The 17,993-nt window shown below is 39.8% G+C and overlaps 1 protein-coding gene across 1 annotated transcript in view; it reads right to left on the bottom strand.

Annotated features, from left to right (window-relative positions):
* TBX18 (T-box transcription factor 18) overlaps positions 1–11,260 on the bottom strand; it is a 34,860-nt gene extending 23,600 nt beyond the window's left edge. The window contains exons 1-3 of the mRNA XM_063291117.1: positions 10,793–11,260; positions 7,868–8,045; positions 5,168–5,269 (exon numbers count right to left, since the gene is read on the bottom strand). Of these exons, the coding sequence (XP_063147187.1) occupies positions 5,168–5,269; positions 7,868–8,045; positions 10,793–11,156 (644 nt within the window). The 5' untranslated portion in view covers positions 11,157–11,260. The remainder of the gene's footprint in view (positions 1–5,167; positions 5,270–7,867; positions 8,046–10,792) is intronic.
* Positions 11,261–17,993: the final 6,733 nt, after the last annotated feature.

The following is a 17,993-nucleotide window of genomic DNA, read 5'->3' as shown; positions in this document are numbered from 1 at the left end:
TTTTTTTTCCCCGGTCAGCATTACTTCTTTACCATAAAGAAAAAATACATTCCCATTCCAAAACACTTTGTATCAACATTTTTTTTCATTTAACTTACTGTTTTCCATAAAATATCTATTATAATAATACAGAGATTTAAAAATGAATTAAATATATTATGTAAAAATTATAACTTAATACTTGATACCCCAAAACAGTATTTTAAAAGAAATATAAATTCAATGTGGATCTTTTCTAAAGGGACAGACATTAAAGTTCTAATTCTTTTCAGAATTATTTTATTACACTTTGTGTATAATTTACAGGATTTTTTAAAATCTACTTAATAAGCTAAAAAGTGAAGCTATTAATATATCGGCAGAGTGGGTTCGCCCAACAAAAGACAGTACCTTTAAAAAACAACAAACGTTACCTTTTTGCATACATTTTGCATACAAACACTAATTCTAAAAGTGTTTCTATTTAAAATGACCCTATTTAGCTGTAATATATGACACAAAATTAAAAAAAACAGCCTTCCATTTTACAAAAGTCAAGTCTCAAACTGCAAACAGTTATAGGATAACAAACATGGAACTGCCTACATCATTCCGCTGAACAACAAACCTTTGAAGGCCAGGGAGCTTCCCTCGTGCATCACTGTTATAACTTAACTTAAGCTTGGTGATACTATTTTAACAGAAACAGTTTAATTACTGAATAAATTATTCAGTATTTTTCTATCTGTAAACTGAATTATATATAAACATATTTCTTCCAAATCCCTCACTGATAATGAAAGAAATTCAAATATTATAATTTGAACCAACAAAACCTTTGCTCAGGAAAACAAAAGAATTAGGTTTGTTAGCTTAGAGGTGAAAATGTGTCTTTGGTACAGGAATAAACTACATGTATTTTGTAAGAGTTACTCCCAGGTAAAGGTGCTAAAACTGCAGCCTAGATATCATTTCCCCAAAGGAAAGGGCCTTTTGTTAATAGAAGGGCTTTTGATCCAGCAACGCTCTTCCCTGGTGAAAGAGAAGGATAGAGGTGGGTTTTGCCTCCCTCCTCCTTGCAATGCAACAATACCTTTATTTCACGAAGGACTGTACCCTGTGGAATTCACCACCAAAAGATATGATCATAGCCATTAACTTGTTTGGCTTTAGAAGGGGATTCATGGAGGTTGGTCTATCATAGACTTATTAGTTTTGAACAAATTTGGGGGAAGTAGCGTCCAAACACCAGCTGCAAAAGAACTCTGGGGAAGAGGGGCATGTCCGTTTCATGCCTCTAAGTGCAGAGAAGCATCTAATATTGAGAAATGAAATGTTGGATTAAGATGGATTTTGACCTAATCCAGGAGGACTATTTGTATGTTATTTATACCACTGAGTGCAAAGGGCTACACGAGAGGGATAAGTCAGCAAAATCAACACCCCCTCCTACTATGGCTCATAATCAATCAATGCAAATGATATGTGTTAACTAAACCCAAACATTAAATCTGTATTTAGAAGACTTCATGCCATAGCTCAAAGTAAATATTCAGCAGAAAGTTTATTCAGAATTATTTAACATCCTTATTTCTATGCAGAATTAAATGTAGATGAGAAATTATCTGCATGACTTGCAAACTTAAGTTTCATTGAAGCCAGTAATGAAAACATCTTTTAAAAATTAGGTTAATGTTATTTTAGAAATATAGACTTTTGTATAAAACCTGCAAATATATTTGCATTCATGATGGGCAGAGCAATCCTAAACAAAGAAATCCTACTGAATAAGATTATCTAGAAGACATATTTAAGATCTGCAACTGAAAATGATCAAGCGCAATTCAGATTCAGAAAAAAATATTTTTATTAATCTGTCTTGAATTATATTTGACTCTTATATGCTGACTACTGAGATTTCTAAGCTGTTATAATAAATGATCCAGAATCATTTATTATAATGCAATAGGATCAATTAGCATGAAGTTTCAGGACATATGAAATGCAGAACTGGGCCTCTTTATAAATCCAAAAGGTAAACCAGGATTGGAGATAGGAGAATAAATACAAGGAAGTTATATTTCTTATATTCAATAATTTGGGTTTTTTTTAATGAATAAATACATGATCACATTTTTCAAACAATGGTTTTAAAAGTATTTCCAATAAATAAAAACACAATCTTTTCCCCAGAGAAATGGATGTGTAAAACTTGCCTAATTTTACAGCAAATATATTCTGAAAACAAATGTATAGCTTCTTAAATTTGTCATTTTCTAAAATATTTTTACATGATAGCAGAAAGCTATCAACCAGGATAGATTTTCTTCACTAGAGAGTTCCAAATGAGGTACAAACCACTGAAAAGACTTTCTCCAATTTCCACCAAATGTGTATAAAATCTGAGTGAGACAGAGAAAGAGCCTGCTTTGGAAGAACCTGACAGTTGGGCAGCTCATCTCAGACAAGATAATTCTTCAAATAAACTGTCCTTATGTCATCTAAGACTTTATAACAAGCCCTCTGAATTGTGCCCACAAACTAGCAGCCATATAAGTATTGTAGTCAAAGAGTCACATGCTTTCTATAACTGGTCTCAGTCTATAGCCTGGCTGAGGCTTTTTACGTTAGCTGAAGTTTCCAGTCTTCAAAGGCAACCCTACACAGAATATATTGTAGTGATCTAATCCAGATGTAACTATACCATTTGTTACCAGTGCTGAGTCAGACACCTTAACTAACAGGCATATTTGGAGCTGAGCAAAGGACTCCTGGCTACCAATGAAAGCCACATATCCAACCTATGAATAAATCTAAGAATATCCTCAAACTAAGTATCTGAACCCCAATTCCCTCATCTGTCATTTTACTGATCACGAGCAGCTAGACCTTGTTTTCATTTTGTTTGCCCTCATCCAATCCATTAGCAATACCAAATTGTGTTTCAAAAGATCAACATTATCTTTGGATTATGACAGATAGGACTAGGTATCATCCAAATAGTGGTAACACCAAGGTGGAAAGCAAAAGACAATCTTCAGAAAGAAACCATACTTCATGCTGCTTAAAACTGATGAAAGGTCAAGAGGAATCACAAGGAATTCACTCCATCAAATTCCCACCGGAAGAGCATTTGCTAAGATAGCCAAAGCTGTTTCCATCCCATAATGAGTGTCAACCCAGATTCAAATGAATCTCAGTAATCTGTACTCGTAAGGGAAGAAAATGTACATTAGATGCCATTACAATACATGCTCCTAAACACTGTGTACTAAAATCTGGAAATTACACAACATCCATCCATCCATCCATCTATCTATCAATCAAATTTGTCATCCCCCATGTCCTCCCACCAGAGGGACTCTGGGTGGTTTACAAAAATATATATATATCAATGAAACAATAAATATACAATATATAAAAATACAAGTTACAAATAAACAATTATTATATATAAAAATAAACAATAATAAACATAATTGAATTCAAGGACTCTTTCCCACTTGGCTAGCTTCCTTATATTAGCTTTTATAAATCAAGGAGGACATAGTTGAATCATTCAAGGATGCACGTGGAATTTGTTATTTTTTCCAGAATTTTGCCTACCTCTTTGGGGTGGTCTATAAACTGAAAAATATCCATCACAATTGGAGAAAAATAGAACTCTACTAATTATACTATTCAAGTCTAATAGGTATGAATGTATTTATCTGCAAAATCCTTTGCTTAACTGGATGCAGTGAGTTACTGATCCATCCTCATTATTTCTTGCAGGCTGAAATATAGACCCACATATACCTGTAAAAGCTCCACCGTGCATACCATGGTGAGAGAGAAGAAAATTACCTTTGTTCCTGTTACTCTTTTGGAGTAGTTTTTAAAATATACGCCTGTTCTACATTCCGTCAAAGTTTCTCAAGTCTTTCACCAATGTCACTTCAATTATCACCTCAATTTCATTTAAAAAACCTCTCTCTCTCTCTCTGGGCATCTGTTTAGCTCCATGAAGCAAGGAGGATACGCAGGAGTAACTGAATGACTACCTTGGCTATGTCTTTGCTACTAGGGATGGCATGAAAGTGAGCTGCCATACATTTACCTCTGTTCCTGCAAAAACAAAACAACAAACGGAAGGATGATGCTAGAAAAAATCAACCCCCCAAGCTTTTTGCAAACAGATCTTTGTAGTATAAGACAAGTTTACATTCCCACCTAGACATATCATGGCTTGGCATTAAATAACAGCAGGTGAACAGGGAGACTTTGTAATTTCTAACCAAGTAACAGCCAAGGAGAGAAGAGGACAACCAATATCCAGTGGAGTAACCATAATCATATCATGACCATGTAGGCGCAATCCTGAAAATGTATCCCTCCTGCAATAAAACTTGTGCAATAAAAGACCCATCTTGAAATAATTCAAGGCAGATCTAGGGTATTAAAATTAGCCAGTGTTTCTCCCATTTCCCTCTCTTTTTAATGCAAAGATCTGGTATGAGCTTTAAAGGGATGCTTTACTTCAACAAAAGCTCACATGAAGCATCTTGTAACTGCTTCGTGAAGTAAACTCCACCCCACCCTCTCTTTATGGCTAAGGCAAAGCAACCACATTGCTTCTTTTAGTTTTTGTGGCCTCCTCTAACATTTCCACTAGCTGGAAGAGACTTCTGCACAGTTCCTAATGGAACTGCCAATCAGGATGTCAAAGTCTCAGTGAGGCATGCCATATCACCTTTGTGTCTTGATGAGGCAAAGAACGTTGCTTCCATGGCACAAACAGATGAATCAGAGCTGCCTGGTATTCCAATAACCTTTAGCCACTGAGTAGTCTCCACATCCATTCACAGTGTTATTCTTAACGGGCCTAGCAAAGTGATTTGCAAACACTAAAGACAATCCACCTCACTTCAGTCTTACTAATTACAGTAAGCCTATTCCCAAGTAAGGGACTGAAGGACTGTTGCTTACATGATGGGAAAAAACAATCTGAGTAACACAGAGAATGTTCAATATATGAACCAAATGTACAAAGCAGTTCAAAAACAATCACCAACCTTGGGATTGTTCATGGGTGAAAAGATGATAGGAATTTGGAAGGGAGTTAAGCACAATCTTTGTTATTTTCCAAATAAACCCTATTTTTTGCAGTTCTCATCATCCCATTTGTTAAATATTACTGTTACTTTACCTGTATCTTTTGTTGTCTACGGGGACAATGTCCATAGCAATGTAATACTGCTGATGAGGATCTAGGCCTGAAATTTTCACTCTCATTGCAGGAAACATCCGCCTGAATATAAAAAGAATACTTAATAAAAAACAGATTTGGGACACAAAACCAATAACATGATTGAAGTACAGCCCCCAAACCTTTCTCATTTAAAATTATCTGCAGGATTTTTTTCTTTTTAAATCATTAGAGCCAGCTCACTCACAAAACAATCCTAATATGTATGTCTCAACCATGTGTTCGGGTTGTTTGTTATTGAAATTCCTTCAAAGAACAAACTCAGCCCCTCATAACTCAAGTATAGATGTGAATTTGCAAGTTAGTTTTTGGTTTGAGATTGTGTTATAACAGTTATAAAACTCACATCACAAGCTGAAGTAGCAACTGCAGCTATTTACAAATACAATTTGCAGATTGCCATTCTGATCCTCAAAAATGTTTTCTCAAAAGTAAATTGGTACAGCTCATTTCCAGGTCACAGTGCTGTGAACATGAAAATTTTCCCTCTAGCATTCCATGCATACACACCCAAATTCATATGTAAACAGATGATCACAACTATTAGTCCTGTCATAGGAAAGGAAGATTGGATGTCTTTATCAGCCACTTCTAATAATTAGCATAGTGAGAGATTATAGCATCAGTCACCTTTTCAGCAATGAATATATGTGACAGAAACAGTAAGCATGGCTTTAGAGATGATTCTCCCAAGACAGGCTTGTATTGCTTATAAAGGTTGGGGGGGGGTGTATGTGTATGCATGCAATGCATGTGTATATATGCATAAACTCAGAAACATGGTTACACCCAAATTATGCTCATTTATACACACATATATATCCATGAAGGTAGTAATCCTAGATGTGTAAATTTAGAGACAAATTCCAATAAAACAAATGGGATTTATTTCTGTATAAACACAATTATGAATTATTTGCCCCATTTTTTAAAGCAAAAAGACTTGTGAAAGTACTTCATTAATAGGTATTATAAAATTACTTCATTAAAAGAGGAATCAAAAATCCACAGGGCAATTTTGCTAATGCCTAACTGAAGTCACTATAGATTGTAGAATTTTATGAAGTACTAGAATGTATTTTTCAAATTAGCTCGAGTAATACCTGTCTTAGTTTTAAAGGATTTTTTTTAAAATAAAGATATGGTATCTTTTCATATAAAAGAGCATAGATACAGTTATATTTTCCTAACATTCTCAATCTTTTCTAAAAATATGAAATCTAAGTTACATTCTAGAAATAGAATTATTAACATCAAGTTTAAAACAAGCAAGAAGCAAAACTAGCTGTGGCTAACTAGTTTTGCAATTATTTTAGCACACCTGTAAGTTAAAAAAGAAAAGCTGTCTGACAGGAAAATTTTTAAGACAAATTTTGCCTTGTATTGTTTAAGCATTTCAATCTTTAATAAAGCTTCTCTGAAAATGAAGAAACATATGGCTTCAATAAAATGTGTTTCTGTAATTTTTAATAAATTCAGATACATTTATACAGCAGAGATTTTTATCATACTGTATGCATTCTTTAGAAAGGTAGTAGTAGTTATTTTTAAGAGAATGTAGTATTTTTAAAATAAAGAACAGGAAGCCTACCATTCCTCACATTCTCCATCATCTATAATTCTAATGCCCTATCTAGCTTTTTAAATCTGAATTTGCTAAATTAATTTTAACATATCAGCAATCTGGATTTGCACCCACCATTCTTAAATATTATTACATGTTAGAGATAATTTAAACATCTAACTTTCACAGCATTAAATGTTTGTATTTAATTAACATAGTGGTGAAAGTTTGAACATGAAAAATGCTTGATACAATACAAAGTATTTAAGGTATCTGAAGCAGGAAACTAACAGCAATCAAGGGTCTCTCCTAAATACTTTGCTTCTGATCTAATCTTTAGATTTTCTACCAGAAAACATCTAGATGAATTTTATTTATACCTCAGGATGCTAGAAATGAATGAAATATTTTCACTGATTTGAATAAAAATACAATAGAGATTAGTATTTTAAGCCTTAACTAATTTAAGACTTTTTAAAAACAGACTGATCGTCATTGCTAATAAACAATTTAATTTCAAATGAATGGCCTGAGTAATATATTCTAGATCAGTGAATAGCTGGGAAAAAGAACATTTCCTATATGTTCCTAAAATCTGTGTCAGTTATTTTAAAATATCTCTATGTCTAATTGTGGGCAATATAAAAGGATAGTTATTAACGCAAATAATTTACACACAATCCCTGTAATTCTGAATATATTTGCTTTTGAACAGATTTGCTTGGAAGTAGTTTGCTTTTAGATTTGGTACCTCATTCCAAAACACGTTCTTACTTTAAGATTTCCTTCCAAATCAACATGGAGAGGATGCATGAGCGTTTCTTAGTTAAGGTCATTTAAAAGTACTCCATGATTAATTATCCATTTGTTTGGAGACCCACCCACCAACGAATTACGTCCGGAGTTGGTTCTGTGACCAAATTTTGAAGAGCAACATGTAACCACCGTATTCTAAGGAAATGTAATTCGGTGCTAAAACCTCCTAGCCAAACCGAACCGCAATGAACAAAGATCCTCAGATTTTAGCGGCCTTGCCGTTTTGAACCGCTGAGTCGGACGACTCGCCCTGTCTTTACCTTCCCGCCTTGGTAATAATCATCTCGGTGCCGATCTCGTGAAAACGTTTCCAGAGCTCCGCGCCCTGCAGGTCCACCCGAGGCACTTGCGGGGCGAGCAGGGGCGAGGCAGCTCTGGCGGGGCCTCCAGGAGTCAGAGAGGGCGACATACCATTTAAGAAACTCTCTTCGCACCCACCTGCAGGAATCAAAAAAGAGGGGAAAGATATAAAAAGGGCAGCAGGGCAAATAAACAGCCTAAAAGCGCTAAGCCTAACCCGAAAGGAGAGGCGACTACCGCAGCTGCCTCCGCGCTCCCGTGTGGAAAGGAAAAACAGAAAATCCCACAGACAACCTAACCATCAAAGCCAGCGCTTTCTTTTCAATGCAAAAGGCGCCCGAAGCGTGACTCACTCGCTCGCTCTTCTCTGCAACTCTCCCGCGCTTCAGGCGCACGTGCCTCCCTCAGGAAAGGGCGCGTGCTTTTCGTGCTGTCCGCCAGTGCCTTTTGGTGCGGATACAGCTCCCTACGTTCCTTTCTCCTCAAGCCTAAATTCCACGCGGGTGTCCGTACACGTGCAACAATTGGGGGAAGGAAACAAGGTGAAAGACAGTCGGTCGCTCGGGAGAAAAACACGCTGGGAAAAGGCGGGAATTCATTCCCCTCCCCCACCGCGAGCACCGCTCTGCAAAAGTAGCGCGAGGCCACCCGGGGCGGCGGGTCTGCTTAAAGAGCCGGCGCGTTCGTACGAAGGACCTCGCGCTTCCTTGCAGCAAAAGGCACCGGAGGCTACCGTCAATTAGGGCAGCTTCCTGGGAAATAATAAAGGGCCTTCATTAGAAGCAGTCCAGTTGGTTTCCCATTCACTCTTTTTAACGATTGTTATCGACAGCCGACCATTTTCAGGGCCATTTGGACTTAAGTCAGCCCAACTCTTAATAATTTCAGGAAAGAGCTCGACATGCCGTATATCTTTTAATTACGGACCCTCTTTTGGAACGGCTTGGAAGCTGGTTTTGGAAACTTCACGTGAGAACCGCGTAGGCCCAAATTCTATTTTAAAGACGGCAGAAGTACTAACTGAAATCTAGACCCGCTTCATTTCTGCACTGACTGCACCTAGGTATGCAAGGCCACCCTGTGCGTATTTACTTGAAAGTAAATTCAGAAAACGAAGAGCCTTCATTTTCATATGTATTTGTAAAGTAAAGGTTCGTGGGTTCTAGGCCTCTTTATCGGATGTGCCCACAAAGACTTCATCACCAATTAAATTAGCAGAAACACAACAAACTTCGTTATTTTGCATGGACAGATTAAATCGACTACCACCTCAAACAGTCCAAACAGAGAATTTAGCAATCCAATCCAAAATACATTTGAAGATAAATCTATAATTTTCAATTAGATTAAATACCAAATTAATGCTTTTAAGAAAACTTGTGGTCACCCATACGTTCTTCAACTTGAAAGAAACCATGCAATATTATATCATTTTAAAGGGGGGAACAGAAACATTGCTATAAATATATTCAGTATATTTTTATTAATTTGCATATACTGAGTAGAACCACATTTAATTAAATCCAACTCAGCTGTTGGGAGAGTTAAAATGTTATAATGTATATTTTTGAAGTATTCAGGAGAAAAAAATATTAGGTCTCATTGTCATAACATTTCAGCCCAATTAAAAGAGAAACTGAACAGTACTAAACATCTGATTAAAAGTGGATCCCCATCCATGTTTAAGTTAATATAAATAATCTTTCCTAGTACGGGTTTAGAGTAAACTGAATTATTTTTCTTAGAAATTAAAATGTAATGTCTCAATAAAATATAAAGATGTTCTAAGTCGAGCTAACTCAAGTTTAAGAACATCATGTGTAGTTCATCTGAGAAAACCCTAAGTGAGTGACCTTCCTAAACATCTGTATGGGAGTTCAATGGAGCTTACTCTCATTTAGTTCAATATTCACTCCCAGATAAACGCTTTAAGGGCTGCAGCCTAAGAAACCTCCCCAATCAGTGATGATGATAAACATAATTCCTTGACTGAGTTCACACAATATGCTCAGCCAGACCAGGCAAGAATTGGTAGATACTAAGCTTAGACAGTACTAACCTTTCTGTAGCTTAGCACTATGGGCCAACCCATTCAGTTTGGTTATATTTGTATTGTGCAAACTCAGCAAACGGATTTATTCAGTAACCAGGTTCACATTTAGTGTGAAGGCACCCCTTGTGTGCTTTTAGTCTCCTTTATTTCCAACTGGATTTATGCTCTCCTTCCTTGGACACCAGGTAAAGCATTAAGATTGCAAGGCTGTTGGGGCCTGCTGTTCCGTCAGCCCCGCTGAACTCCTTCGATCGGGGAAATGTGCAAAGCGGTACTGGAGCTGAAACGCTCCGGGACTCACTTGAGGCTAATCCCACGGAAACCAACTCCTTCCAGGAAAACAAAACTTTTAGGATGGAAGTTACGCCTCACTTCTTACCGTTTTACTGTTGTTATTATTGAATACTGGACAGAGCATTAGGACTCTGCCCAAGTTTTTTTTAAAAATCCTGCATTCTCTGTCACCACGATTGGACCCTGGTGATGCTTCTGAAAACCGGCGTGGGACAGCTTGGCGTGATTTAAACAGGGCGAATTGAAGAGAAAGGACAGACCGCTGAGCCGAGCTCTGACAGGCTTCTCTCGGCCCGGGAAGAGGAAGAGGCATTAGCCTCGGGATTGGGACCTTTGGAGGTTGCGCTCCTTTGGAGCGAAAACACCCGCATGTTTCAGTTATGGAGTGATCAGGCAAGGAAAATTTGGGGGGCAGGAAGGTCTTTCTTAAGCGGAGAGCGGGCTGTAAAGGCAAGAGGACGCAAGAACTTACCGGGAGGTACCTCCCGGGCGCCACAGTTCTTCGCCGCTTCAGGCGCGGCCGAGCAGGTCTCAGCGCCGGAGGGCGAAGCGGAGCTTTGCCCGGCGCCTTCGCCGGAGTCCGTGTCGCAGCTGCTCCCGTGGCCGCCGCCGCCGCTACCTTCGGACGGCGTCTCTTCCCCACTGGCTCCGGCCAGCTTTCGCCGCTTCTGCGGCTGCGGTTGTTGCTGCGATTGCTGCTGTTTTTCGGCTCCGATCAACGCCTCCACCGAGAACGCGTGAGCCTTGAGGCTCAGCATGGTGCAAGGCGAGGCTCTCCTCTTCTCTGCCATATCGGGTCGGCGAATTGGAGCCCGCCCGTCCTCTCTCTCGCCCCCGCCGGCTGCTTTGCTCTTCCAGGCCGCGCCGCTCGCCTTCTCTTTGCTTCGTCCCTCCTTTCGCATCCACCTTCTAGCAGCCTGAAGAGGGTCGCCGAGCGTTCCCCCCTCCTCTTCCCTTTGCAAGCCCAGACGATCCCTGTGTGCCAAAGCGGGGCTTCCCGTCCTCCCCTCCTCCTTCTCCTCCCGTAAGATCTGCCTCGTCTGAGGGGCCAAACAGCTCTGACATGGGTAACAAACGCTCTGCGGACACAAATTAGGGCTTGGAATTGAAATTTGTTGCCTTGATCTGTCAGCACTTCCAAGCAGGAGACCGGTGGGAAGAACTTGCTCATTAGTGTCAGTAAAGTGGCTGGGACGGGGCGGAGCCCAGCGAGGAGGAGGGCTGTCAATCAGGAGGGGCCTTTGGCCAATCAGAAATTAGGAATAGCCTCCCCCACCGGTTCCTTCTTCCTTAGAGGGCACTAAAAGTGCCTGGTTAGGCCGGGAGAGTGCGCTTCGCCGTTTCTTCTTTGACTGGAACCCCTCGCTTTCAGGCTGCTACAACATTTCATCTTTCTCTCGACCAAAGTGGCATCCGAGAGAACTGAAGACAAGTCCCCGCTCTTTCAGGGACTGGGCGAGGTGCTATCTTTCAGTCCTATTCTCAGTTATCCATCTCTAACAGAAGAATAATGCAAACAGGAGTATCGATTGATTTTTTTTTAAATAAACATTTTTATATGTGATCGACAAATAGCTGAGATCTATAAGTTTTAGCTTTGCCTGCTTCCTCAAAAAATATAGGTGGCTGTTAATTATTTTCCCCTAAATGAGCAAATAATGAAGCTATTCTAATAGATATATATCCTAAAAGCAATTATTTTACTGGCTTCCAAAGTCAGCTCATCTCTATCAATGCCTCATGACAGAGTATATCATTGTCTGTCATTGGTCTAGCTGTTAGAGCACCAGGCTAGAAACCAGGAGACGGAGAGTTCTAGTCCTGCCTCAGGCATGAAAGCCGGCTGGGTGACCTTGGGCCAGTCACTCCCTCTCAGCCCAGCCCACCTCACAGGGTTGCTGTTGTGGGGAAAAGAGGAGGAGGGAGTATTAGATATGTTCACCGCCTTGACTTATTTATAAAAATAATAAAGGTGGGATATAAATAAATAAATAAGTGCATATAGGTATGTGTATATATGTGTGAGTGTGTGTGTGCTACTTCATGAGGAGGCAGAGGTTTTTAATTATGTTTAAAACTGCACCAGAGTGCTAAAGAGTCCCCCTTTAGGGGGAGATGGGCGGTGACAGAAATTTGAAATATAAATAAATAAATAAAGATATAGAATCCAGAGGCACTTTTAATTTCTCCTGAGGCATGACTGAGTCCTGCGCAAGACCACCACTGACTGTTACACAACATTCATCCCAGACTGGCTTGAGCATTAAAGATTCTTGCTGGAACTCACAACCACTAAAAACAGAGATAGTGAGTATATGCCACAATAAAGTTTTAGAGTAAGATGTCAGACAATTCTGTGTTGTTCCTCCTACAACAAAATAACTTTGACAAATTAGTAGAATGAGATGCCCATTATTTCTATAGGCATTTCTTTCATTCCAGGTCTCTGGTGAGGATAAAGGTGTCCCAAAGCCAAGAGGGATGGGGTGCCATCCACAGGCTTCCAGGCCCATGTTCCTCTTAAGATCGTAGCTGCTGGCAACGTTCCCCTCTAAACAATGCATGTGCCTGAGCATGAGACTTGGTCTCTTGTCCAAGCTGACTTGCTTCTTCCCCCACCCCTGCAGCGGATGGTCAGCTCCAGGTATTGCAAGCAGCTGCTGTTCAAGAGCCACCTTTCTGCAGAGGAGAAAATACAAAGAAAGAGAAAGAGAGAGAGATGTCAGTGCCCCTTTTTATTGACTCCCAAACATGGGGACCCAAGCTTGGGCACTTTGATGTTGGGAGTATCCAACACACAAACACTTTTGCAGACCTGTGCTGCCCTCAGAGCCCTTCCCAGGCTTCCTTCAAGTATCTATAAACTGAGAAGCATCCATGCCCTCCCCTCATCACAGAAAAAAGCTACTGCCTCTGCCCAGAGCCGCACAAGGCTGTCCCATGCTGGCAAGGCGGCCTTCCCAAAAGAGCCCTTCCAGGCCTGGAAGCATGAGCTCTGCCTATGAAGAGTGGCTTCCTCCAATATCCTAACCCAAGGCCAGGACTTGACTAGGGCCAGAACTGGGCTAGACCACTTGCCCCCAGAAGTGGTTAGCTGGTAATGCTTGCAGGAATGTCATCTGCAACTTAAGAGGCCAGCAGCTTTGTTCAGCAGCTGCTATCCAGAGGAGTACTCTATATGCAGAGAATCCATTTTAGCTAGCAAAGCTTACCATTATCAAGAGGCCTCTCTACATAAAATTCATTTTTCATTGGGTGTGTGCAATGCCTGCATGTGTTTTTTGCTCACATCACTTCCAAAATGTTCCTTTTTCTGATCCTCCCTTTTCTTTTCTTCCCCTGTTTGACTCTAGATGATCTAATGGAAGCAACCAGGCGCAAGCCAACCCAGTTGCTGCTCAGAAGACATGCTGACTTGTGCATCTACTTATCCAGCTTGGAGGGAGCATTGACTGCTGGTGTGTTTAATTGAATGACCAGTATCTCCCTTCCCTTCTTGGGTCTTTTGATGGCAAAGTATTCAATGATGATTTCCCAGGTGATGAGGATACACATCAAGTGAAGAATCCAAATGAGTGTATATATTTTTGCCTAAATGGAATGATGGAGTTGTTGGTATTTATTTGAAACTGGATTCATTATGTCGGCAAATGTTCTAAAAATAAACATATACAACTTATTGAACTATTGCTAAGTTAATTTGCCTAATGAACTGATGCATCCCTTGAAAGAAATTCAGCAACTCCAAAACAACAAACGAACAAACAAAACCCTTTCTAACACTGGGCAGGCTTGACAACTTTGCTTTAATCTGCTCTGTGGGGCTCTATATTTTGCTCAGAAAATGATGTTTGTGTATCATTAACAAAAGATTTTCACTGGCATAAAGAAAGGACATCAAAGCTTCATCTCAACATTCAGTTTGTAATTTCACCCCAGCCTAATATTTTTACTTTTTGTTCTATCAAATAAAGTGTATTCTTTTCAACTGAACCAAATTACTGGGGTGTGTGGTGGTGGTGGTGGTGGTGGTGGTATCTTTATCAGTGTTTTTTCCTGAGTTTGACATTATATTCCAGATCCAGGACATATAACACAACTCCCCATTAGAATTGGAATGCTAACCTCAGTCAGTGCTGTTCTTGCCTGTTAGATATACACGGGCTTTTTTTTAAACCATGGACATTTTAAACATCTGACTTACAATTCAAATACCAAATCATTCCATCATAGCCCTTTGAAATAGACTACTCCAGAGTAAACAAGCTGGTTGCTGATTCCAAACAACCAACCTGGATATACTCAGTTCAGTTGAACTTTGAATTCGGTGCCATAATTCGAATTCTGTAAATGTGAACATTTCCAGAAGAGGAGCTGCCTTAATCTATTGCAGCAAAAAAACCAAAAGATTTAAGAGCATTTAAAAATTAGCACTTTAAGGTGCCATAAGGCTTTTTGTTTTAAATGTGAATATAACAATGGCCTCTTAAAATTCACTTTATTCTGTAATATAACTACTCAGTTGTATATTGTGATATGGTTTCAGTGCTAGTCCCCTTTGTAAGCCACTTTGTTCTTTACTGATTGATTTATTTTACTCTCTCTGAATGAGGAATCCCTCCCCAGGATGAATTTTAAAATCAGTAATCAGTAAAAGGTCCCAAGTTTGCGCTTTGTTTTTGGTTTCGGATTCTGGCAAAAAATGGTGCTTCTTCCAAAGTCCTGCAAAGGAGCACTTTAGAGGTTCCGAGAAGGCACTGAACCCCAGCTCAACTCACCTGTGGCTTCAGTGGCAGCAGAAGTGAGGGAGGGAAGTAAGAAATATTCTAGGAAAGGACATGTACTAGGGAAGAAAAGCTGGAAGATTAAATGCTTTTAAGGCCAACTGCTTTCGGGTGTGCGTTTTATTCCTTTTCACTTTCCTCATAGGCAGGATCCCTAAATCCGCCTTCCTATTCTGGTGCCGCTGATGCCAAAGCCGCTATGAGTCAGAATCAGGCTAGCCAGCCCCGTGCTAAATACCACCCACCCCCGCAAGATTTCAAAGCTGCTCAGAGTCCCACCAGGAAAGGGCAGGGAAGGAAGGGGGCTTCTGGAGCCACGCCAGCTATTCTGTCCTTCCCGGCTGGCCCATTCCCTTGACCTTAAAGAGAATCTTCCGCAGGGTCCAGCCGGCTTTCTCTGGCCCTCCACTGACGCTAGCGAGCATTTTGAATTTATTTAGCATATTGAATTTAGAGAATGAGGCGACCTGTCCTCAGGTGGGCTCCCTACAAGTTTGCTCCCTACAACCCCCAACAAAAGAAAGGGACGTTTTCTTTTTGGGCGAGGATAACTTCAGCGAGTCATCCATATTCTTCCCGCTATGTGAGAGATGACTGATAAGAAAGATCGTTCTCCTAATGAATCCTCAGCTGAGTTTAGTTATCCTTGTACAAGCCATCTGCCTTCTCAACACATTAAACTTCATTCTGAGAAGGCGAGTGCAGTTTTTGAAAAACAATTAAATGGCCCAATGAATTATCATACTTGTAACCATTCACATTTCATACTTGTAACCATTCACATTTCAAGATTGAGAGATTTACTCTCCCTTGATTAAAGAAAGAAATTGCCAGCATGTGCCCCCTTAGTTCTATTTTATTTGGGGTCCAAAGCCTTGGACAGTGTGATAAGTAAGGCAGTGAAACCAAAGAGTTAGGATTTACTTCCATTTCCATATAACCTTTCCCAACCGGACATCCAATAGATTACAATGGTATTACAACTGTGGCTCTTATCACCCCCGTCCAATATGTCACTGAGGATAATGGGCACTATAGTCCAAGAAGACAGCTCCAATTCAGTGAAGACTGTTATGAAGGCTGGGGATGATGAGAGGTTGGTAGTGTAACACATTGGGAGGCACCAAGTTGGGAGAGATTGCTTTGGAGTACCCAGTTCCACCCATTTTCATCATCTTTGCAACTTCACCATTAAATATCGTTCAGTGCTCTTTTTGGTTCTTTTCTTTAATCTTGTACATTGCTTTGGGGGCCTCTGTGAAAAAGTGGTAGAGCGTATTATGCTAAACAAACAAACAAACAAACATATTCAGTGGTGTTGCTTCCCAAGTAAATGTGCGTCTTGAGATTGTGCCTTATGCCCTAAAGAAAAGGTACAGCTATTAAAGAAAATATTTCCTTCCATCTGCAGAGAAAAAAGTACCTAAAATTGCAAGCCCTTTGCACACTTTCTTGAAAATAAGACAAATGCAACACAAGGGATCTTCCTGATCAACTGGGTCAGTTCTGAATGGAGGATTACACAGGGATTACAAAGATTTTCTTGGTGTCACCAGTAAGAGTGCTGTTTCCCATTTTTTGCCCCCATGCTCTTGGATTTCATTAGATACTTTGCAACTACATGTCAGTATTGCTCATTGATCTTCTGTCACTGAAGAAAGAAAAAGTTATATCAAGCATTGTACTGATATAACTTTCTACACATGCAATGGACGTGAATGCCAACCACCTCCAAGTAAGGAAGTGTTTAGGATGCTAAAATAACTGTTGAAAGAAGAAGAAAGGGCATTTGTTGAATGAATTTAGGATCAGACTATTGCAAATTTATTAATGTGATTTCATGCAGTTGGAATTAAAATGTTTAACACTGGTTTAAAATAATTTCCCATGGGCAAAAAAATAGGAGAGATATTTTTAAAAAAATAATTCTTGGTCTCTGAGAGAGAGACAGAGACAGTTTGGTCTAGTGGTTAAGGCACCAGGCTAGAAACCAGAAGATGAAAGTTGGCTGGATAACTGGGCCAGTCACTCTCTCTCAGCCTAACTCACTTCAGAAGGTTGTTGCTGTGGGGAAAAGAGAAGGAGGAAGGAGTTTTAGGTATGTTCGCTGCCTTGAGTTACTTATAAAGTAAAAAAGGCAGGATGAAAAAATCTTAAAAAAAATATTCTTAAGTCCATAGAGATGTACATTGCATTAAATGAGAGGACACCACCCTCTGGTGTGGGGAATGAAGTCACAGTTCTCGCGATGTGAACAGCTAATAATGGAGTCCATGCAAAAATGCAAACTGCTCCAAACCAAGGACCTTTGAGCTCCAGATGGTTGCCCAATGGATAGTGGCCATATAGGAATCATATAATTCTTATATTATTTATTTCACCTGAAAGTCGGTTCAGCTGACATCAAGGATCCTCTACTAGGGAAAAACCACCACATATCCTTCTCTGGGCCCTTTTATTCAGTTGTCGACCAACTAATTGTATGAAGGACAGAAGACTAAAACAAGTCTTTGTAAAAGATTGATCTATCCTAGGTGAAGGCTGAATTTTCCCTTTTCTTCCCATTTTGTGTTACTGATTTTTGTCCTTGATCCTAAACAAATTAATTTGGAAGTAGATTTACCTTGAGAAGTTTATCCTCAACCACTGTTTGTGCTCGTTTGATGGATTTGTAGAGTAACCCACCCTTTGCTCAAAGGGAGGGAGGGAAGAAGGAAAGTAGGAAGGAAGGAAACCACTTCAAAGGATAGATGGTGCATTTGATTGGTGCCACTTGCAGGTAAACATCTGCTGGATATTGCCTTTAGGGTTTTACGAGATTATTCCACATTAGCACCATCTATTTTGAGTTTAGCCAAAAATAGAGACAACTGTTTTATAGATCGCTCTCCAGTTCCCTCTGCTTGTTATCATACCAAAGTAAATTTAGCCGCTTAATGCCTGGGAATAAGCCCC

This window comes from Candoia aspera, chromosome 1 (assembly GCF_035149785.1).
Source record: "Candoia aspera isolate rCanAsp1 chromosome 1, rCanAsp1.hap2, whole genome shotgun sequence".
NCBI classification, from domain to species: Eukaryota; Metazoa; Chordata; class Lepidosauria; order Squamata; family Boidae; genus Candoia; species Candoia aspera.
The sequence above is the reverse complement of the archived record's forward strand: the minus strand, read 5'-3'. Positions and strand labels throughout refer to the sequence as shown.